Below are 23283 nucleotides of genomic sequence, written 5' to 3' on the forward strand. Positions count from 1 at the left end.
TTACAATTCTAAAGGCAATGCAGGAGCAGAAGGATTTGCGTGTCTATGTGCCCACATTGAAAGCAGCAGGACAGGTGGAGACAGCAGTAAATAAGGCATACAGTATCTTTTGGCTTCAGTTCATCATCATCATAGAATTCCTACAGTGTGGAAACAGGCCCTTTGGCCCAACAAGTCCACACCGACCCTCGGAGCACCCACCTTATTGAGTTCTTTGAGAAGGTGACCAAACAGGTGGATGAGGGTAAAGCGGTTGATGTGGTGTATATGGATTTCAGTAAAGCGTTTGATAAGGTTCCCCACGGTAGGCTGTTGCAGAAAATACGGAGGCATGGGATTGAGGGTGATTTAGCGGTTTGGATCAGAAGTTGGCTAGCTGTAAGAAGACAGAGGGTGGTGGTTGATGGGAAATGTTCATCCTGGAGTTCAGTTACCAGTGGTGTACCTCAAGGATCTGTTTTGGGGCCATTGCTGTTTGTCATTTTTATAAATGACCTGGATGAGGGCGTAGAAGGATGGGTTAGTAAATTTGCGGATGACACCAAAGTCGCTGGAGTTGTGGATAGTGCGGAAGGATGTTACAGGTTACAGAGGGACATAGATAAGCTGCAGAGCTGGGCTGAGAGGTGGCAAATGGAGTTTAATGCGTAAAAGTGTGAGGTGATTCACTTTGGAAGGAGCAACAGGAATACAGAGTACTGGGCTAATGGTAAGATTCTTGGTAGTGTGGATGAGCAGAGAGATCTCGGTGTCCATGTGCATAGATCATTGAAAGTTGCCACCCAGGTTGATGGGGTTGTTAAGAAGGCGTATGGTGTGTTAAGTTTTATTGGTAGAGGGATTGAGTTTCGGAGCCATGAGGTCATGTTGCAGCTGTACAAAACTCTGGTGCGGCCGCACTTGGAGTATTGCGTACAGTTCTGGTCGCCGCATTATAGGAAGGATGTGGAAGCATTGGAAAGGGTGCAGAGGAGATTTACCAGGATGTTGCCTGGTATGGAGGGAAGGTCTTATGAGGAAAGGCTGAGGGACTTGAGGCTGTTTTCGTTAGAGAGAAGGTTAAGAGGTGACTTGATAGAGACATACAAGATGATCAGAGGATTAGATAGGGTGGACAGTGGGAGCCTTTTTCCTCGGATGGTGATGGCTAGCACGAGGGGACATAGCTTTAAATTGAAGGGTGATAGATAAAGGACAGATGTCAGAGGTAGATTCTTTACTCAGAGAGTAGTAAGGGCGTGGAATGCAAAAGTAGTAGACTCGCCAACTTTAAGGGCATTTAAATGGTCATTGGATAAACATATGGATGATAATGGAATAGTGTAGGTTAGATGGGCTCCAGATTGGTTTCACAGGTCGGCGCAACATCGAGGGCCGAAGGGCCTGTACTGCGCTGTAATGTTCTATCTATGTCTAATCAATTTTTAAACAAGTCCCTTTGTTTGCTAACATAACATGCCTATTTGTTTTCTGGCTGACAATGAATCAACAAGCAGTCATTATTCTTGGAGCCATTTTGGAACCTCCTTTTTCCATTTTAAAAAACAGAATTCTTTAAAATATACATTGTCGTGGGTAAATAACCACAAGTTATCTTTAATTCAGCTACTTATTAAGAAATCTCACAGACTATTAAATACTGAAACAATGATTTAAACTTTTTTGCATGTAGCAACCAAAATTAAAACCCTTCAAGTGAGCACGTTAAGCCTCACAACTCAACTTGGCTATTACTGGATTTAATGGAAGAGTTTAGATACGAGTCCAACCAACAGTGTCTGTTTCTGGAAGTGTCCAGGGTTCGATCCTTTACAGTGTTATTCTTCAAAGTTCTGCTGCTGAATTGTTCTGGTGTTGGATTCTTATACAGATTTTCATCCATAATGTCTATGATGTGATGTTATTGATGATTCTTTAGACCCTTTCTTTCAAATTATTCCAAATCTACAGCTTGCCTTCTTATCAGAAGTATCTTCCTTGTTCCTTGTTACGTTTGGCATTGACGGTCTCTTTGAAGACACAGCTTTCCTATGTTGTAATTAACTTCTTAAATTCTTCGTTAGGGCAATTATTTATCTTTGTGGCGTGAGGCACTTAACCAATCCAACAGGTGTCGAAACAGTTTTGTTCATCTAGCTTCAACTCCCTCTTTTCCCAGGCATGGCTAATTGTTTTCAATCCCTGTGTAACAGTTTGTCTGGAATAGGCTATTAAGCTTCTTTTTATGTGTAACCCTTTATCTTTATAACTGTTCATGGATTGGAACAATCAGAGTCATAGAGTCATACAGCACAGAAACAGACCCTTCAGTCTAACTAGTCCATGTCAACCAAATCCCAAACCAAATTCACCTGCCTCTAAACATTTCTTATTCATGTATGTATCTAAATGTCTTTTTTTAGATACATAAAACTGTACCCACATTCACCACCACTTCTGGAAATTCATTCCACACACTCTCTGTAAAAAACAAAAAATATATATATTGCCCCATATCTTTTTAAAATCTTTCTCCTGTCAACTTAAAAATATGCCCTCTTATCGTGAAATCCCCCATCCTGGGGAAAAAGACACCTGACATGCACCTTATCTATAACCCTCATTATTTTATAAACCTCTTTAAGGTCACCTCTCAACCCCCTATGCTCCAGTGAAAAAAAATCCCAGCCTGTCCTTATTACCCAACCCTCCATTCCTGGCAACATCCTGGTAAATCTCTTCTCAACCCTCTCCAGTTTAATAATATCCTTCCTACATCAGGGAGAGTGGAACTGGACACACTTCTCCAGAAGAGGCCTCACCAACATCCTTTATAACCTCAACATGACGTCTCAACTCCTATACTTAAAGGTCCAAGCAATGAAGGCAAGTGTGCTCAACTCCGTCTTAACCACCCTACCTGTATGTGACGCAAACTTCAAAGAATTATGTACCTGAAGCTGTAAGTTTCTCTATTCTACAACAGTACCCAAGGCCATACTTTTAATTGTATAAGTCTTGTCTTTGTTTGTTTTACCAAAATGTTTTACCTCATTTATCCAAATTAAACTCTATCTGGCACTCTTCATCCCATTGTCCCAATTATAGTCATAGAGTCGTACAGCACAGAAACAGATCCTTCAGTCTAACCAGTCCAGACAGAACATTATCTCAAACTAAAGCTAGTCCCACCTGCCTGCTCCTGGCCCATATCCTCCAAACCTTTCCTATTTATATATCTATCCAAATGTCTTTTAAACATTGTAATTGTACCCACAACCACCACTTCCTGAGGAAGTATATTCCACATGCGTATACCCTCTGTTAAAAAAAATTGCTTTGTCTTTTTTAAATCAAGATCTCTTTGAAATCTTAAGTAACCAGCTTCACTGTCCACTATACCACCAATCTTGGTGTCATGCACAAAATTACTAACCGTGCTTTCTATATTCTCATCTAAATCATTTATATGAATGACAAACAAAAGTGGACCCAGCACTGGTCCCTGTGGATCACTGTTGGTCACAAGCCTCCTGTCCAAAAAACAACCCTCCACGATCACACCTTGTCTCCTGCCGTTAAGGCAATTTGATCCAATTGACAAGCTCACCCTGAATCCCATGTGATCTAATGTTACCAATTAGTCAACCATGTGGACCTTATCAAAAGTTTTACTGAAGTCCAAGTAAACAATATCTATTATTAAAATTATTATTAAAATTCTGAAGTTGTAATTGCATGGACGTCACTGCTATTTTTTTTCAAAACAAAGCTTTTCCTGATTGTTATTGTATCTTTTGCAACAGCAATCAGGGCTGTAGAGAAAGTCAGTATAGGAGCATCACCCCTGCATCTACCCTGTTTAATCCTGTTAGAATTTTATAAGTCTCTGAGATTCCCCACTTATTTTATGAACTCCAGCAAAAACAATCATAACCTAATTTCTCCTCGTACTTTAGCTCTGCCATCCCCAGAATCAGCCTAGTAAACCTTCGCTGCAACTGCATCCTTCCTCAGAAAAGGAGACTAAATCTGCCCACAATATTCCAGGTGTGGCCTCATCAAGGTCCTGTATAACTGCAGCTACACATCCCTGCTCCTGTACTTGAACCCTCTCGCGATGAAGGCCAACATACAATTTGCCGCCTTTACAGCCTGCTGCACCTGCATGCTTACCTTCAGCAATTGGTGCACAAGGACACTCAGGTCCTGCTGCACACTCCCCTCTCCCAATTTACAGCCATTGACATGGTAATCTGCCTTATTGGTTTTGCTTCCAAAGTGGAAAACCTCACATTTGTCGAAGTTATACTGCATCTGCCATTGATTTGCCCATTCACCCAACCTGTCCAAGTGATGCTGAAGGATCTCTGCACCCTTGTCACAGTTCACCCTCCCATCCAACTTGGTATCATCATCAAATTTTGAGGTTACATTTTGTTCCCTCATCCAAATCATTAATACATATTGTGAATAGCTGGGGTCCCACCAATGCATCCAGTATTTCTAGAGCTACTTCCTTAAGTATTCTGGGATGTAGATTATGAAGCCCTGGGGATTTATGCGCCTTCAATTCCATTAAATGCCCAGCATCATTTCTGTACTGATATTGATCTCTCAATTCTTCCCTCTCACTAAATCTTACATTCTCCAACATTTCTGGTATCTGACCTGTGTCCTCTTTCGTGAAGACAGAACCAAAGTATGTATTCAGTTGCTCAGCTATTCCTTTGTTCCCACTATATATTCCTCCATTTCTGTCTGTAGAGGACCTACATTTGTCTTCACCAATCTCTTTGTCTTCACGTCTCTATTAGAATCTCTTCAGTGTCAGTCTTTACGTTCCCTGCAAGCTTACTTTCGTTCTGTATTTTCCCCTTCTTAATCAATCCCTTGGTCCTTCTTTGCTACATTCTAAACTGCTCCCAATCCTCAGACATATTATTTTTCTTGGCCAATTTGTGTGCTTCTTCCTTGCATCAGATACTATCCCTAATTTCCTGTGTTAGCCATGGATTGGCCCCCTTACCAATTTTGCTTTTGTGCCAGACAGGAATAAACGGTTGTTGCAGTTCCCCGTGTGTTCCTTGAATGTTTTCCATTGCCTATCCACTGTCATCCCTTTAAGTAACTCTCCTCAATCTATCAAGGCCAACTGAAGCCTCATATCTTGATAGTTTCCTTTATTACGATGCAGCACCCTAGTCTCCAAATCAATTACCTCACTCTCCATCTTGATTAAAAAAATTCTATTGTGTTATGGTCGCTCATCCCCAAAGGGTCTTGCACAGCTAGGTTGGCAATGATTCCCTTCTCATTACTCAGTACCCAGTCTAACATGGCCTGCTCTCTAATTGGTTCCTCCACGTATTGATCAAGAAAATCATCCTGTATAAACTCCAGGAATTCCTCCTCTATGGCATTGTGGCTAATTTGATTTGCCAAATCTACATGCAGATTAAAATCACCCATGATCATCAATATTCCCTTATCACATGCATCTCTAATTTCCTGTTTAATGCCATTCCCAACATCACCACTGCAGTTTGCGTGTCTATATATGACACCCACTAATGTTTTTTGCCCCTTGGCATTTCTCAACTCTACCCATGCATACTCCACATTATCAGAGCTAATATCCTTTCTCACTATTGTGTTAATTTCTTCCTTAACCAGCAATACCACTCCTCTACCTTTTTCCTTTTTGCCTGTCCTTCCTAAATACTGAATACCCTGGTCACCCTGCAGCCATGTCTCCGTAATCCCAATTATATCGTACTTGTTTACATCTATCTGTACGTCAACTTTCCTACTCCTGTGATGCTGCCTAGCTTGCTGTGTTCCTCCAGCTTCACACTGTGTTATCTAAACCTTTAAGCTTGTCTTTTTGACATTGTTTGTCTTGCTCTTACTTTTCTCAATAGCCCTGTTTGAATTTTGTCCTTGGTTTCTCTGTCTATCACTTTTCTTATTCCCTTTTCTAACCCTTTTTTTGTCCTTGCTCCCTCCTTCTCTGATTCCTTACATAGGTTCCCATTCCTCTGGCATATTAGTTTAAACCCTCCACAACCGCTTTAGCAAACACTCCACCAGGGCATCATCCCAGTCCTGCCCAGGTGTAACCCGTCTAATTTGTACAGGTCCCACCTTACTCAGAACTGGTTCGAATGTGCTAGAAATCTGAAACCCTCCTCCAACACCATGTTTTCAGCCACATATTCATCCAATATATCCTGTCATCTCTACCCTGACTAGCACATGGCACCCGAAGTAATCCTGAAATCAACTACTTAGGTGATTTGATTTCTTCACTTTCTTTCTAGGTCCCTGTATTCTGCTTTTAGGACCTCATCCCTTTTTTTCCTTAAACCTATGTCATTTGTACCAATGTTTGCCACGACCACTAGCTGTTCACCCTCCCCCTCCAGAATGTCCTGTACCCGCTCTGAGACAACCTTGACCCTAGCACCAGGGAGGCAACATACCATCCTGGAGTCTCGATTGCAGCCTAATAAACGCCTGTCTATTCCCCTTACAATTGAGTCTCCTATAGCTATCGCCCTGGCACACTTTTTACCCCACCCCTCTGCTGCAGAACCAATTGTGGTGCAACAAGTTTGGCTGTTGCTGCTTTCCCCTGAGAGGTCATTCCCCTCAACAGTGTCCAGAATGGTACATCTGTTTTGCAGGGGAATGGCCACTGTAAATTCCTACACTACCTGCCTATCTCTGTTGCTCTGTCTGGTGGTCACCATTCCCATCCTGCCCGCAGCGTCTGAGCCTGCGGTGTGACCACCTCTCTATACATGCTACCCATGAAACCCTCTGCCTTACAGATGCTCCACAGTGTCTCCAGCTCTGAAACTCGAGCTTTCAGGAGCTGTAGCTGGAGACACTTCCTGCACACATGCTGGCCCAGGGGACTGGAATTGAATATTTTGCGTCAGTTTTCACCAGCTAGAGAACTCCAGAAAAAACATTGCTGTTTTAAAAACAGTTCTCATTACAGAAGAGGAAATTTTGGAGGCCCTTGAAAACAAAAAGGTGGATAAATCTCCTGGACCTGATCCGCTGTATCCCATGACTTTTGTGGGAAGTTAGGGAGGAAATTGCACAGCCCCTTGCAGAAGTATTTGTATCATTTGTAACTACTGGTGAGGTGCTGGATGACTGGAGAGTGGCTAATGCTGTGCCTTTGTTAAAGAAAGGATGCAAGGAGAAGACTGGGAACTATAGATCTGAGAGTCTGGCTTCAGTAGTGGTTAAGTTGATTCTGAAAGATAAGATTTGTCTGCATTTGGAAAGGCAAGGAATGATCAAGGACAGGTAGCATGGTTTTGTGTGAGGGAAATCATGTCTCACAAACTTGATTGAGTTTTTTTTGAGGAAGTAACCAAGAAAATTGATGAGGGCAGAGCAGTAGACGTTATTTACTTGAACTTCAGTAAAGCCTTTGACAAGGTTCTGCAAGGTGGACTAATTAGTAAAGTTAGATCACGTGGGATTCAGGGTGAACTTACCAATTGGATACAAAATTGGCTTGACGGTAGGAGACAGGATGGTGGAGGGTTATTTTTTGGACGAGAGGCCTGTGACCAGCCGTGTTCCACAGCCATCGGTGCTGGATCCACTTTCGTTTGTCATTTATATAAATGATTTAGATGAGAATATAGAAAGTATGTTTGCGAATGACCCCAAGATTGATGGTATGTTGGAAGGTGAAGAATGTTATCTAAGATTATAAAGAGATCTTGATCAATTGGGTCAATGAGCTGAAGAGTGGCAGGTCGAGTTTAATTTGGATAAATGTGAAGTATTACATTTTGGCAAAACAAGTAAACTTAAAGAGTTAAAAGTAGGGCCTTGGGTAGTGTCTTAGAACAGAGAGACTTAAGAGTTCAGTTACATAATTCTTTGAAGTCTGCATCACATATAGATAGGGTGGTTAAGAAGACTTCTAGCATACTTGCCTTCATTGCTCAGACCTTTGAGTATAGGAGTTGGAATGTCATGTCGAGATTATATAGGATGTTGGTGAGGCCTCTTCTAGAGTACTGTGTCCAGTTCTGGTCTCCCTGTTATAAGAAGGATATTATCAAGCTAGAGAGGGTTCAGAAAAGATTTACCAGGATGTTTCCAAGAATAAAGGGTTTAAATTATATGGACAGGCTGGGATTTTTTCACTGGAGCGTAGGAGGTTGAGAGGTGACCTCGTCGAGGTTTATAAAATAATGAGGGGTATGCATAAGGTGAGTGGCAAATGTCTTTTCCCTTGGGTGGGGGATTTCAAGATGAGGGGACATTTTTTAAGGTGAGAGGAGAAAGATTTTAAAAAGACATGGAGGCAATTTTTTTTTAAACAGAATGGGTGATGTGTAATGAACTTCCAGAGGACATGGTGGATACTGGTACAGTTACAAGACATTTGGATACGTACACAAATAAGAAATGTTTGGAGGAATATGGCAGGTGGGACTCATTTAGTTCGGGATTTGGTTGGCATAGACTGGTTGGACCGAAGCACCTGCTTCCAAGCTGTATGACTGTGACTGTATAACTGAGCAGCCCTGGTGGAACAGAATCTGGGCATCAGTGAGCAGGTTATTGTTCAACAAGCACTGCTTGATGACCCCCTTCCATCACTTTACTGGTGATCAAAAGTAGACCAATGGGGGTAGTCTTTGGCTGGGTTAGATTTATCCTGCTTTTTGTGCACAGGAAATACCTGGGCAATATTTGACATCTTGTAAAGGCTAGCATTTTCACTATGACATATCATTTTACAGGGTAGTTTAACAGCTTGATGTCCTTCCCTCCCCTCTTGGTGTCTGGCTTGATTCTTTTGTAGCCGATAATGCTGCAGTGGGAGTTCAACCTGGGGCCTTCCCACCCACAAGAGCAAGAACTATCCCTGGGAACCACATCAGCTTATGCTCTTTTTTGAGGTTATTGGTTGCCACAATTGGACAGTTCCCCGCCAGTTAAGAGGCCTCCCCTTTAGGCTTCTGTCAATGGTACAAGTGTTATTATAATATCAGTTCTATACACTTAGAACAATAAATGTCACAAAATAGCTCACCAAATGAAGAATTAGTTTTAATCTATAATTGCTGCTATATCCGGAAATTTAGCAACATTTTACACCAACAACAATGAAATGAATAACCAGTATTGTTTTTGTGGCATTGATTGGGAGAAAGTTTCCCTCCTCCAACTTGAATGGTAACAGTCAATTTTTGGACAGGCAGATGGGACTTTAGCAAATCTCATCCCAAAGGATGGTACCTTAGTGAAGCAGCTTGACTGGCAATACATTGGAGTAGTAGCTATCGTTATCTGCTCAGATTCCATTGTAGAGTTTGGCTGCTGAATGTGTACAAACTCTGGCTTCTTGGCCTTTCAGTGATCTAGAAGTGCACAGAAAGCAGTGCCTGGAGTAAGGCAAAGAGACAGTATCATGTAAGGGATTATCACAAATGTGCCTATTTCTTTTCCATTGCAGGGTGCTGTCAGTGGAGTACTTCTTGTGACACCAAACAACATTATGTTTGATCCTCTCAAACATGATCCTCTAATAAAGGCGTGGGGCTGTGAGGAATATGGCATCATGTGTCCCATGGAGGAGGTCCTTTCAGCAGCCATGTACAGTGACATTTTGGACAATAAAGTCAAAGAGTCTTTGCCTGTGTAAGCTCCAGTGTTTATAATTCGTGAAAAGTTATTTTGTGCACGTCTTTGTTGTGAACCATGGTATAATGAAATTCCCAGGAATGGTAACTAACTTAAGCTGCTATCCATATCCTGTTGAACAAAGTAAAATGGCTGTCTGGAGGTTCTGTTTTTCTTTGCCCCATCACTGACTGAACTACCTGCAGGTTTACTTATTTCAAATGCACCACTTCTGATCAAAATGGATTATTAAGTGATTAATTGTTACATGCGAACAACAAATTAGGTACAGAAGTAGACCATTAAGCCCCTCTAGCCTGTGCTACCATTTAGTAAGATCAGTGTTGATTTGATACAAACACCGACCCAATAGCTTTTGACTCCCTTGTTAGTCAAGAATCTATTTGTTGCCTTACAAATATTCAATAATCCTGGCTGCTCGCTGGTGAAGAGAGTTCTCCAGACTCCTAACTCGCAGAGAAACAATTCTCCTATTCATTCTCTTAAATGGGAGACTTTTCATTTTCTCAGTGTCCCCTAGATCTAGCCTTTCCCTAAAGGGGAAACAGTTTTTAACACCCACCTTGAAGGGTGAGTCAAGTGACCCCTCTGTAGACTGCTTCATAATGCAGTTATGTCCTTTCTTAAATCAAGAGATCAGAACTGCAGACACAGTGGCTCAATGATTAACACTGCAGCCTCACAGCACCAGGGACCCGGGTTCGATTCCAGCCTTGAGCGACTCTGTGGGGTTTCCGCATTCTCCCTGAAGTGCTGCATCTAGTGTGTTACTTTAGATGGATTAGCCATGGTAAATGTTGGGTTACGGGATATGATGGGGGGGTGCTGAGTGGATTCTCTTCAGAGGGTCTGTGCTGACTCAATGGCCGAATGACCCCCTTCTGCATTGTAGGGATTCTATGATTCTGTACAACTGTAGCAAACATCTCTATTCTTTATTGTATGCCCCTTAGAATAAATGGCAACATTCTGTTTGCCTTTCTAATCACTTCCTGCACCTGTATTCCATTTTTTTTTGTGATTCATATGCCAGGACATCCTTCATACATCAGAGTTGTAAGATCTCTCTCTATTTAAATAACATGCTGTTTTTAAAATTCCTGTCAAAAGAACATTTTCACATTTTGCCACGTTATGCTCCATCTGCCAAAACTTGTGCTAATAACCCATAGCATCCCTACAGCGTGGAAACAGGTCCTTCGGCCCAACAAGTCCACACTGACCTTAAGAGCATCTCACCCAGACCTATCCCACTATAACCCACCTAACCTACACATCCCTGAACACTAGGGGCAATTTAGCAATCCACCTGGCCTGCACATCTTTGGACTGTTGGAGGAAACCGGAGCACCTGGAGGAAACTCACGCAGACGCGGAAGAATGTGCAAACTCCACACAGTCGTCTGAGGGTCAAATCGAACCCGGGCCCCTGGCGCTGTGAGGCAGCAGCGCTAACCACTGAGCCGCCCTGTCTGCTCACTTAACCTCTTTTTGCAGCCTCTTTACCTCTTCTCCACAACTTGCTTTCCAACGTATCTTTGCATCAATAGCAAATTAAGCAACCGTTTAAATGGGTTGTAAATAATTGAATGCCCAACACTGATTCCTATGACACTCCACTTGTTACATCGTGCCAACCTGAAATTTGCTGTTACCACACAAAATAAGGATTTCATGATAGTGAAGGGGGAAAAGCAAGTTAGTTTGGATCGAGGATTGGCTGCCTAATACGTTTTACCCTTAATACCATCATGAATTTTTTTTATTTTGTGCAGTAACTTCTGCTGTGGCACAAAGTTAAATGCCTTCTGGAAATTTAGGTGCACTGCATGTACAGGTTCTCCCTTATCCACATTGTTAATCAGATTCCTCAAAAAACTAATAAATTAGTCAAACTTGATTTTCATTTCAAAAACCAGGTTGACACTACTTGATTACATTAAGATTTTCTATTACTACTGATAACAATAGACTCTAAATTTTCCTTATGATCGATGTTAGGCTAAGCGGCGTATAGTTTCCTGCTTTCCCATGTCTGTCTTTCCCTGACAAAAAGGAGCCACATTTGCTGTTTCTCAATCTGAGAATCTTTTCTAAAATTCCCAAGATTCTGAAAATAATAACCTGTGTATCATGTATTGCTGCAGCCATTTCTTTTAAAACCCTGGGTGAAGTCGATCAGGATCTAGGATTTAGTTCTAATAATTTTCTTACTCTGTTCCTGGTAATTATAATTGCTGTGTATTTCTCCTTCACTGTGAATTTAAAAGTGTGTGCAGGAAGTTATTTGATTCCTCTGAAATGAAGACAGCAGCAAAATGTCTGTTCAATTCATCTGCCATTTCCTCATTTTCTATCCTTGATTCCCTCGACTAACTCTATAAAAAACCAGTCCATTGTTACTAACTCCATTCCTTTTTAAATACTGTTTAAAAAGAATTCTTATTGTTTGATTTAATATTTCTAGCTAGCTTTCTCTTGTCCTCCAAGCTCTTCCTGATTATTTTTGTTATTATTTTACTCGTTGCTGTTTTTCACATTCTCTCCAATTGTCTGACATAATGTTAACCTTCCCAGAATTGTACGTTTTTTTGCCAATGTGATTTGAATCTTCATAGGTTACTCACGGATTGCACATCCTTCCCTGCAAATCTCTCTTATTGAAATCGATCATTGTTGAGTCTTATGAAGTATTTCCTTAAATGTCTGCCACTGCACCACCATTAACCTAATTTCCCAGTTCACTTTAGCCAGCTTTTCTGTCTTTATACCTTTTAGATTTGTCTTTTATTTTAAGTCTAAAATATTAGTCTTAAGTGCACTTCTCTCCTGGAAATTAAATGGATTTGCCAACCATTTGCCTGAATGATGTGTTTATAATGAGAATTCAGTTACACAGATCCATGTTTGCTGAGTTCAATGTCACTACAAATCAAATGAAATACTTTGAAAGAAGTTGGGTGTTGCTATTGAAGTCTCAAGTTTTTTTTAGGCTTTATCATAATTAGGCTTTTGTTGACCTTTCCATTAATTAGTCTTAACATAATTGCCGTTGTACTTTCACTTTACAGTCTATCCATGCATTTTCAACATCACTATTATCACTTAGATATTTTTCTTTTTAAAGACAAAGCAGATTTGTAAACTTGTTTTGAGAAAATGCTAGCGTGCAGTATTCTAAAAGCACTTGTTCATAAACAATTAGTTAGATAAATTCTTTAGTTGTACAATGACACTGGCTGAGTAAGGGGCAAAAACTCAGCAGATACATTTTAATGTAGGAAGAAACAAAAGGCATTATTCAAATGGAGAAGGTCTCCTAAAGTGCAGCACAAAGGGATCCGAGTATTCCTGAGAATTGAAACACAAAATTAGCTACAGCAAGTAATTAAGGTGAATGGAATTCTTGTTACAACTATACTGGGAGTCGGTGTGGCTGTGCCTGGAGTACTGTGCATAATCTGGTCTCCAAATATAAGAGACGATATAAGGGCATTGGAGACAGTTCAAAAAAGATTCAGTAGCATGATTCCTGGGATAAAGGGATTGACTTAGGAAGAATGTCTAAGCAGATTAGGCTTGTATCCATTAGAGTTTAGAAAAATGAGAAGGTAATCTTATTTAAACATAGAAGATTCTAAGCAAATTTGACAGGGTAGATGTTGAGATGATGTTTTCACTCTGGGGTAGGGGAGAGTTTTGAATTATGAGATCTGGTTATAGAATAAGATTAAGACTGAGATGTCTGCGATTCTCCACTTGAGAGTTGTGGAGGCTCTATCACTGAAAGTATTTAAACAGGAGGTCAATAGATTTTTGAAAGATCAGAGCTTTGGGGGTTATGTAAGCCATGATCGTATTGAATGGTAGGGCAAGCTTAAGTGGCTGAATGGCCTACTCTTGCTTGTGTTTCTTATGTTCTAATGTTCATACAACTGAGAAACCTCCTCAGCTTCAGAGTTTTAATACACTTTTGATCTGCTACTTTGACTAAACTCCTTATAATGAGGTAGCCTATTTTTAATACTTTTAAACTCTCTTTTCCCTTTCTCGGGTACAAGTATGTTAGGCATCGAGCTTCAGCCAAGATCTTGCAAAACTATGTAAACTGAATCTAAAAAATATTTTTCTTTCAAGCTACTGGTGCTTCCGCTAATCAAAAGGTCCTCTGGCGTCCTAAATTGGAGCCTAATATCTGACACTTTCACGAGTAAAATTTCCTTAAGTAACCAACAATCCATTATTCATCAAGTCTTTTTTTACTCTCACATTATTAAAATAAATCACCAATGCTGCAGAAATATATGGAAGTTAATCATTAAATCCCTTCAAACATACACACAACTCATGCCTCTAGTTCAAAATTCAAAACTAAATGGTATTAACATAAATCACACACCCTACGTCACACAAGGATGATTCTAGAGTTTGTGCTTGTACACTTGTTAGTGAAGACTAAACAGGCTGGGACCCTTTTCTGTAGAGGAGCCTGATGAGCCTTTACAATCTTGGGTGAAGTCAAAACTAGGGAAGATGTTTCCACTTATAGGAGAGCCCAAACCTAGATGAAGATGGTCACCAGATACTCCTGAAGTAATTCAGGAAAATCTTGTTGAGGTGATAAGTCTGTGACGGATGCTAGATTAAGTGACCAGCCAGAAAGTAAGTAGGTTAGTTGGAAAATTAGTAAAATTAGTCTAAAGTTGATAACTCTGAACTTGCCCATGTCAGGAGGAGGATTAGAAAAGTACATTTATTAAATGACAAGATCCATGAAACTCCTTCGTGTCTGCTTTGGAGCTGTTTTATCTATATGGAATTTATCCCAGTATATTTATTTTTCTGTTTCAATACACAAAATATGAATTATGAAAAATGGATGGATAAGTGAATGGTCTTGTGCAAGGACCATGCACAGGCAGTTCAAAACTGAGTCACTTAAAGTGCTTGAACTGTGAAGAGGATCAAGAATGTAATATTTCTAAAGAATTCTCCAAGAAGGATGAGTGTGTGAAACATCTAAAATGTATTTGGAGTGCAAGCACAGAAATATGCTCAGTTAGAGTCACACTGGAATTTGAATTTTTGGTTTTTTTTGTTTCCTTTCCACCAGAGAACCAGAATGTCCTGGATCAATCAAAGATGCAAACCAGTTAGATGAAAGAGCAAGAAACAATGCTGTTGAAGATGACTTCAAACAACAAGACCCAGGGAATGATAGCATAAGCGCAGCTCCCAGTAGCACAAAGCATTCCTTGTCTGAAGATGTGTTCACTGAATCTGAACTCTCCCCAATCAGAGAAGAACTGGCCTCCTGTGATGAGTTTAGACAAGATAAGTCATCTGGACCCTCATTAAAGTCTGTGCAAACCATGAACCAGTCTGTAAGGGAAAGCTGCCTCCAATCTGCATCTGCAGAACCGTTGGAAGTGAAAGTGACCAAGCAAGTTAGTGCTGAAAGTCTGTTGCGTCATGATGGTCATGAACTGATTGAAATGAAGGGAAGTGGAAACCCGGAGATGGAAATCTCCAAAAACAAACATCACCCCGATGATGATGGTCATGCTGCACATCAAGGTGAGGAGGAACAACAAGCCACTTGTTGTGACCACAAAGATGCTGAAGCTGAAGGATTGGGCATCAAGTGCAGAGCAACTCAGCGTACTTCTGTTTCTGACTCATCAGGGATCTGCAAGAAGGAGAATACTGATCAGTCTAGGAGAGCAGGCGAAGAGCTTGTTCCAGATTCTGCAAATGACATGGAAGGACTCCAAAAACTGTGGAAAAGCCATGCTCTGCAACAGAGGGAAACAATGCAACATGCAGCCAACAAAGACATCAAGCCAAAAACTGGGCAAGCTGCAGAAAGATCTGGAGAAGGTATATTGACCAATTAAAAGTTCTGTGCTTGGGCTGGTACAATGAAACAGATTGTCGTTGAAGAAAGGTGGATATTTTTAGAGATTCAAATTGAAGGTGGTACTGTGACTATTAGGGGCCTGCTAGGACTCCAGCCTTGATGTATATACTTGATATAACATGGATCTTATTTTCAGAATGAGAAGGACCAACTTCAATTTTATGTCTTCCCTCACACAATTGTTTTGTCCTTGAGTTGCTATTTTATGTACATTTCTATCCTCCTTGGAAAAAAAGTGGGGATCATCATAGATTTCCTACAGTGTGGAACCAGGCCCTTCGGCCCAACAAGTCCCAACTGATCCTCAGAGCGTCCCAACTGATCCTCAGAGCATCCCACCCAGACCCATTCCCCCTGTAACCCACCTAATCTACACATCCCTGAATACAACGGGCAATTTAGCATGATCAATCACATGCATGCAAAGATGCCTGCATCTTTGGACTGTGGGAGGAAACCGCAGTACCTGGAGGAAACCCATGCAGACACGGGCAGAATGTGCAAACTTCACACAGACAGTTGCACGGCGGTGGAATCAAACCCAGGTCCCTGGCGCTGTGAGGCAACAGTGGTAACCACTGAGCCATCATGCCGCCCCAGATAAAACATAGCAACTTTACATACAGCAGGGTAATGTTTATAATTGGGGGATGGGTAATTACAGTTCTGTTAGGCAAGAACTGGGTAACATAAAATGGGAACAGATGCTTTCAGGGAGGAGCACTATTGAAACGTGGAGATTGTTTAAGCAATGCATACTGGGTGTGCTCGATATGTTTGTCCATAGCAGGCAGGGAAGATGAGGTCGAGTGAGGGAGCCTTGATTCTCAAGAGAGGTCGAATGACTAGTTAAGAGGAAGAAGGATGCTTGTGTAAGGTGTAGGAAACAAGGAACGGAAAAGGCTCTAGAGGGATACAAGTTATCTAGGAAGGAGCTGAAGAAAGAGCTTAGGAGAGCTATAAGGAGGCATGAGAAAACCTTGGCAGATAGGATCAAGGAAAACTCCAAGGCTTTTTACACGTACGTGAGGAATAAGAGAATGAACAGAGAAAGAGTAGGGCCGATCAAGGATTGTAAAGGGAATTTGTGCACGGAGCCTAAAGAGATAGGAGAGGTCATTAATGAATACTTTTCTTCGGTATGCACAACTGAGAGGGACCTAGTTGTAGAGGAGGACAGTGTGAAACCGGCTGGTAGGCTAGAGGAGGTGGATGTTAGTAAGGAAGATGTGCTAGGAATTTTGAGGAACTTGAAGATAGATAAGTCCCCTGGGCCCGATGGGATTTATCCAAGGATTCTATGGGACGAGAGGGAGGAGATCGCAGGGCCTTTAGTGATGATCTTTTCGTCCTCACTGCCCATGGGTATAGAGCTGGAAGATTGGAGAGAGGCAGACGTCATTCCCTTGTTCAAAAAGGGGAATAGGAAATTCAGGCCAGTTAGTCTTACATCAGTGGTGGGCAAATTATTAGAAAGAGCTTTGAGAGATGGGATTTATGATCACTTGGAAAGGCACAGTTTGATTTGTGATAGCATGGATTTGTGAGGGCTAGACCATGCCTCACAAACCTTATTAAATTCTTTGAAGAGGTGACCAAACACGTGAATGAAGGTAGAGCAGTGGATGTGGTACACATGGATTTAAGCAAGGTGTTTGATAAGGTTCCCCATGGTAGGCTCATGCAGAAAGTAAGGAGGCATGGGATAGGGGGAAATGTGGCAGATTGGATTCAGAATTGGCTGACCCTTAGAAGACAAAGGGTGGTAGTGGACAGAAAATATTCAACATGGTGCTCAGTTACAAGTGGTATACCACAAGGATCTGTTCTGGGTCCTCTTTGATTTGTGATTTTTGTAAATGATTTGGACGAAGGAGTGGAAGGGTGGATTAGTAAGTTCGCGGACGATACGAAGGTGGGTCGTGTTGTGGACAGTGAGGAGGGCTGTTCTAGGTTACAAAGGGACATTGATAGAATGCAGAGCTGGGCTGAGAAGCGGCAGGTGGAGTTTAACCCTGAAAAGTGTGAGGTGATTCATTTTGGAAGGACAAACTTGAAAGCAGAATACAGGGTTAACAGAAAGATTCTTGGCAGTGTGGAGAAGCAGAGGGATCTTGGGGTTCATGTCCACAGTTCCCTGAAAGCTATCACCCAGGTGGATAGAGTTGTTAAGAAGGCGTATGGTTTGTTAGCTTTCATTAATAGAGGGATTGAGTTCAAGAGCCATGAAGTTGTGCTCCAGCTACACAAAACCCTCGTTCAGCCACATCTGGAGTATTGTGTCCAGTTCTGGTCGCCTCATTACAGGAAAGATGTAGAAACGTTGGAAAAGGTGTAGAGGAGATTTACCAGGATGTTGCCTGGAATGGAGGGAAGGTTGAGAGAGCTAGGGCTTTTCACTTTAGAACGACGAAGAATGAGAGGTGACTTGATAGAGGTGTACAAAATGATTAGAGGTCTAGATGGAGTGGATCGCCAGAGACTTTTTCCTCGGGTGGAGGTAGCTATTATGAGGGGGCATAGTTTTACAGTGAGTGGAGGTAGATACAAGGGAGACGTCAGAGGTAGGTTCTTTATTCAAAGAGTGGTCAGGGTGTGGGATGCATTGCCGGAGAGGGTAGTGGAGTCGGCCTCATTGGGGCATTTAAGCAGCTATTAGATAGGCATTAGGATGATAGTATAAGATAGGGGTGGAGGTTAGATAGACTTTAGGATTAGGGTAAAAGTTCGGCACAACATCGTGGGCCGAAGGGCCTGTACTGTGCTGTACTGTTCTATGTTTTGTGTTCTAGCAAGGGGTCGTATGCTCTAATTCCTAATTAATATCACAATGTGGACCTGGAGGAACACAGCAGGCCAGGCAGCATCAGAGGAGCACGAGAAGGGAGCCCAGAAATAAATAGAGAGAGGAGGAGTATGGCTGGAGAAGGTAAGTGTGATGGTGATAGGTGAGTGCAGGTAGGGAGTGGAGGGGATTGGTGAATGAGGTGAGAGAGAAGACACATAGGTTGTGTCAGGTCAAGGAGACTGGGATGAGAGGGAGGGTTGGTCATGGGATGAGGCCAGGGAGATTTTGAAATTGGTAAAATCCACGTTTAGGCCATTGGGCTCTAGGCTCCCGAGGTGGAATATGAAGTGCTGCTCGTCCAGTTTCTGGGTGGTGTCACTGTGACACTGGAGGAGGCTCAGGATGGGCATGTCACCCAGGGAGTGGGAGAGGAGTTAAACTTGTTTGCAACTGGAAGGTGTTGTCACTTGTCACAAACAGCGCGCAGATGGTCTACAAAACGGTCTCCGAGCCTTCGCCTCTCCCACCTCACTGACCAATTCCCACCACTCCCTATCTGCATTACGTATCACCATCCCACCTACCTTCCCCAGCCCCACCCCTCCTCTCTCAATTTATTTCTGAGGTCCTTTCCCCCTCCTCATTTCTGAAGAAGAGTCTCGACCTGAAATGTTAATTTTCCTGCTCCTCTGATTCCTGCCTGGCCTGCTGTGTTCCTCCAGCTCCACACACTGTGTTATCTCTGACTCCAGCATCTGCAGTTCTTCTGGCCCACCCAGAGGGAATATCTGAGGCTTCATAGAGCTCCACAGTAACCCATTGCCAAGTGTAATTGCTAACACCTTTCCCAGTGACAGGCCGGAAGTCATATGCCACAGGAAGACTGTGGAAAGAAGTAATTTGGACAAAATACAGAATCATTTGAACAAATTCTGCATTTGAATTATGCAGACATTTTCATAGTTCAATGCTAACCATATGATCACAACTTCATAAGAGTAATCTGCACCAATTTGATGTACACAATGAGAGTCAGTTTTGAACTCTCAACCTCCTGTATCCTATTGATAACTCAAAGCAGTGTAATCTGATATTGGTTTAGGCTACTGTTTCAGGTATCTCTTGCAGTTATCAGTAGTGGGCAATATACTTCTTTTATATGGAATTAAGAGATGGAGTAAGTTTACAATGTATTGAACAGATGATGGAAGTTTTCTGGCTTTTTTTTTAAAGCCAAAAGGAGTGCCCCCCTCACCCTGATTGCTCGGCTTTCCTGTATGCCACTCCCTTGAGCTTGAGCTTGCCAGCAGTAAGGTAAATAGCTGATATTCAGTTAGAGTCATAGAGCTGTACAGCAATGGAAACAGACCCTTTGGCCCAATTCATCCATGCTGACCAGATATCCAAAATTAATCTAGTCCCATTTGCCAGCATTTGGTCCATATCCCTCTAAACCCTTCCTATTCATTTACCCATCCAGGTGCCTTTTAAATGTTGTAATTGTACCAGCCTCCACCACTTCCTCTGGCAACTCATTCCATACACGCACCGCCCTTTGCATGAAAAAGTTACCCTTTAGGTGCTTTTTAATGGATGAACTCCGGATCATTCGGGAGGCTGAGGGGATGGTAGATAGGAGTTATAGGGAGATGGTCACACCCAAGTTACAAGACAAAGGTAGCTGGGTGACTGTCTGAAGGGGAAAATGGAATAGGCAGATAGTACAGGGACCCCCTGTGGCCATTCTCCTCAATAATAAGTATACTGCTTTGGATCCTATTGAGGGTTGGGTGGGGAACCTAACAGGGGAAAGCCATAGCAGCCAGCTGTCTGGCACTGAGCCTGGCTCTGTGGCTCAGAAGGGAGGGGGGGAGAATAGGAGAATGATAGTGATAGGAGATTCAATGGTTAGGGGAACAGACAGGAGATTCTGTGGTACGGAGTGAGACTCCCGGATGGTGTGTTACTTCCAGAGTGCCAGGGTCAGGGATCTCTTGGATCGAGTCTTCAGGATTCTTAAGGGGGAGGGAGAGTACCAATGACATAGCTAGGAAATGGGATGAGGATCTGAAAAGTGAATATAGGGAGTTAGGATGGAAGCCGAAAGCCAGGACGAGCAGAGTAGTAATCTCAGGATTACTACTGGTGCCACGGACTAGTGAGGCCAGAAACAGGGAGCGAGTGCAGCTGAACAAGTGGCTACAGAGCTGGGGTGTAGGAGGGAGGTCTTCAGGTTTGTGGATCATTAGAATACCTTCTGGGGAAGGTGGGACCTGTACAGGAAGGACGGGTTGCACCTGAACTGGAGGGGCACCAATATCCTGAGCGGGATGTTTGCTAAGCACTTCGGGAGGGTTTAAACTAGTTTGGCAGGGGGATGGGAACCGGAGCTACAGATCAGAGGATGTGGTATCCAGTGTACAGGCAGATAGAGCAAACAGAGAATCTGTGAGGAAGGATAAGCAGTTGATAGGGCAAAGCGGCAGTCAGTGCATCGGGTTGGGGTGTGTCTACTTCAGTGCAAGAAGTGTCAGGAATAAGGGTGACAGACTTAGAGCATGGATCAGTACTTGGAACTACAATGTTGTGGCCATTACGGGGACTTGGATAACACAAGAGCAGGAATGGTTGTTTAATGTTCCAGGGCAGAGATGTTTCAAAAGAAATAGGGTGGGAGGTAAAAGAGGTAGGGGAGTGGCGTTGCTAATCAGGGATGGTATCACAGCTGCAGAAAGGGAGGTTGTGGAGGAGGGTTTGTCCACTGAGTCAGTATGGATGGAAGTCAGAAACCGGAGAGGAGCAGTCACTTTATTGGGAGTTTTCTATAGACCCCCCAGTAGCAACAGAGACACTGAGAAACATGTTGGGAGACAGATTTTGGAAAGGTGCAGAGGTAGTCGGGTTGTTGCCATGGGTGACTTCAACTTCGTTAATATAGACTGGAACCTCCTTGTGCAAATAATTTGGATGGAGCAGATTTTGTCAGGTGTGTACAGCAAGGATTTCTGACTCAATATGTACATAAGCCAACTAAAGGGGAGGCCATATTGGATTTGGTGCTTGGCAATGAATCAGGCCAGATGTCAGATCTCTCGGTGGGAGAGCATTTTGGTGATAGTGATCACAACTCCCTGACCTTTACAATAGTTATGGAGAGGGATAGGAGCAGATGGTATGGGAAAGTATTTAATTGGGGGAGGGGGAATTACAATGATATTAGGTAGGAACTACAGAGCACCAATTGGGATCAGATGTTTTAGGGGAAATGCACAACAGAAATGTGGCGGCTATTTAGGGAGCAGTTGCTACAAGTACTGGATAGGTTTGTTCCACTGAGGCAAGGAAAGGATGGTAAGGTGACAGAACCTTGGATGACAAGACATATGAAACACCTAGTCAAGAGGAAGAAGGAAGCTTACTTAAGGTTGAGGAACCAAGGGCTCTAGAGGTCTACAAGGTAGCCAGGAAGGAACTGAAGAATAGACTTAGGAGAGCTAGAAGCGGGTATGAGAAAACCTTGGCGGGTAGGATCAAGGAAAACCCCAAGGCGTTATATGCTTATGTGAGGAACAAGAGGATAGCCAGAGTGAGGGTAGGGCCAATCAGGGATAGTGGAGGGAACTTGTGTGCGGAATCAGAGGAGGTAGGGGAGGTCCTTAATGAATACTTTGCTTCAGTATTCACCAGTGACCGGGACCTTTGACGTTTGTGAGGTCAGCATGAAACAGGCAGAAATGCTCGAACAAGTTGATGTTAGGAAGGAGGATGTGCTAGAAATTTTGAAAAACATGAGGATAAATAAGTCCCCTGGGCCAGATGGGATGTATCCAAGGTTACTCCGGGAAACGAGGGAAGAGATTGCTGCCCCTGTGGCAATGATCTTTGTGTCCTCCCTGTCCACTGGAGTAGTACCAGAGGATTGGAGGGTGGCAAATGTCATTCCCTTGTTCAAGAAGGGGAATAGGGATAATCCTGGGATTTACAGACCGGTCAGTCTTACTTCTGTGGTGGGCAAACTAGTGGAGAGAATTGTGAGAGATAGTATTTATGATCATTTAGAAAAGAACAGTTTGATTAAAAATAGTCAGCATGGCTTTGTGAGGGGCAGGTCATGCCTCACAAGCCTTATTGAATTCTTCAAGGATGTGACAAAACACATTGATGAAGGTTGAGCAGTGGATGTGGTGTATATGGATTTTAACAAGGTGTTTGATAAGGTCCCCCCGGTAGGCTAATTCAGAAAGTAAGGAGGCATGGGATTCAGGGAAATTTGGCTGTCTGGATACAGAATTGGCTGTCCAATAGAAGACAGAGGGTGGTAGTAGATGGGAAGTATTCAGCCTGGAGCTCGGTGACCGATGGTGTTCCACAGGGATCTGTTCTGGGACGTCTGCTCTTTGTGATCTTTATAAATTACTTGGATAAGGAAGAGGAAGGGTGGATTAGTAAGTTTGCCGATGACACGAAGGTTGGTGGAGTTGTGGACAGCGTGGAGGGCTGTTGTAGGTTGCAATGGGACATTGACAGGATGCAGAGCTGGGTAAAGAAGTGGCAGATGGAATTCAACCCAGAAAAGTGTGAAGTGCTTCATTTTGGAAGGTCAAATTTGAATGCAGAATGCAGGGTTAATGGCAGGATTCTCGGCAGTGTGGAGGAACAGAGGGATCTTGGGGTCCACGTCCATAGATCGCTCAAAGTTGCTAGGTTTATAAAGAAGGCGTATGGTGTGTTGGCTTCCATTGGCAGGAGAATTGAGTTTAAGAGCTGTGAGGTTATGCTGCAGCTCTTTTAAACCCTGGTTAGACCACACTTGGAATATTGTGTTCAGTTCAGGTCACCTCATTGTAGGAAGGATCATAGAATCATAGAATCCCTACAGTATGGAAACAGGCCCTTCGACCCAACA

General features: G+C 42.7%; 1 protein-coding gene across 1 annotated transcript in view; it reads left to right on the forward strand.

The window, feature by feature from the left end:
* The window catches only part of oxr1a (oxidation resistance 1a), a 245534-nt gene that overhangs the window by 180724 nt on the left and 41527 nt on the right, over positions 1-23283 (forward strand). The window contains exons 9-10 of the mRNA XM_048596118.1: positions 9482-9666; positions 14783-15549. Coding sequence (XP_048452075.1) covers positions 9482-9666; positions 14783-15549 — 952 coding nt within the window. The remainder of the gene's footprint in view (positions 1-9481; positions 9667-14782; positions 15550-23283) is intronic.

The sequence above is a fragment of the Rhincodon typus genome, chromosome 4, assembly GCF_021869965.1.
Source record: "Rhincodon typus isolate 14 chromosome 4, sRhiTyp1.1, whole genome shotgun sequence".
Taxonomy (NCBI): Eukaryota; Metazoa; Chordata; class Chondrichthyes; order Orectolobiformes; family Rhincodontidae; genus Rhincodon; species Rhincodon typus.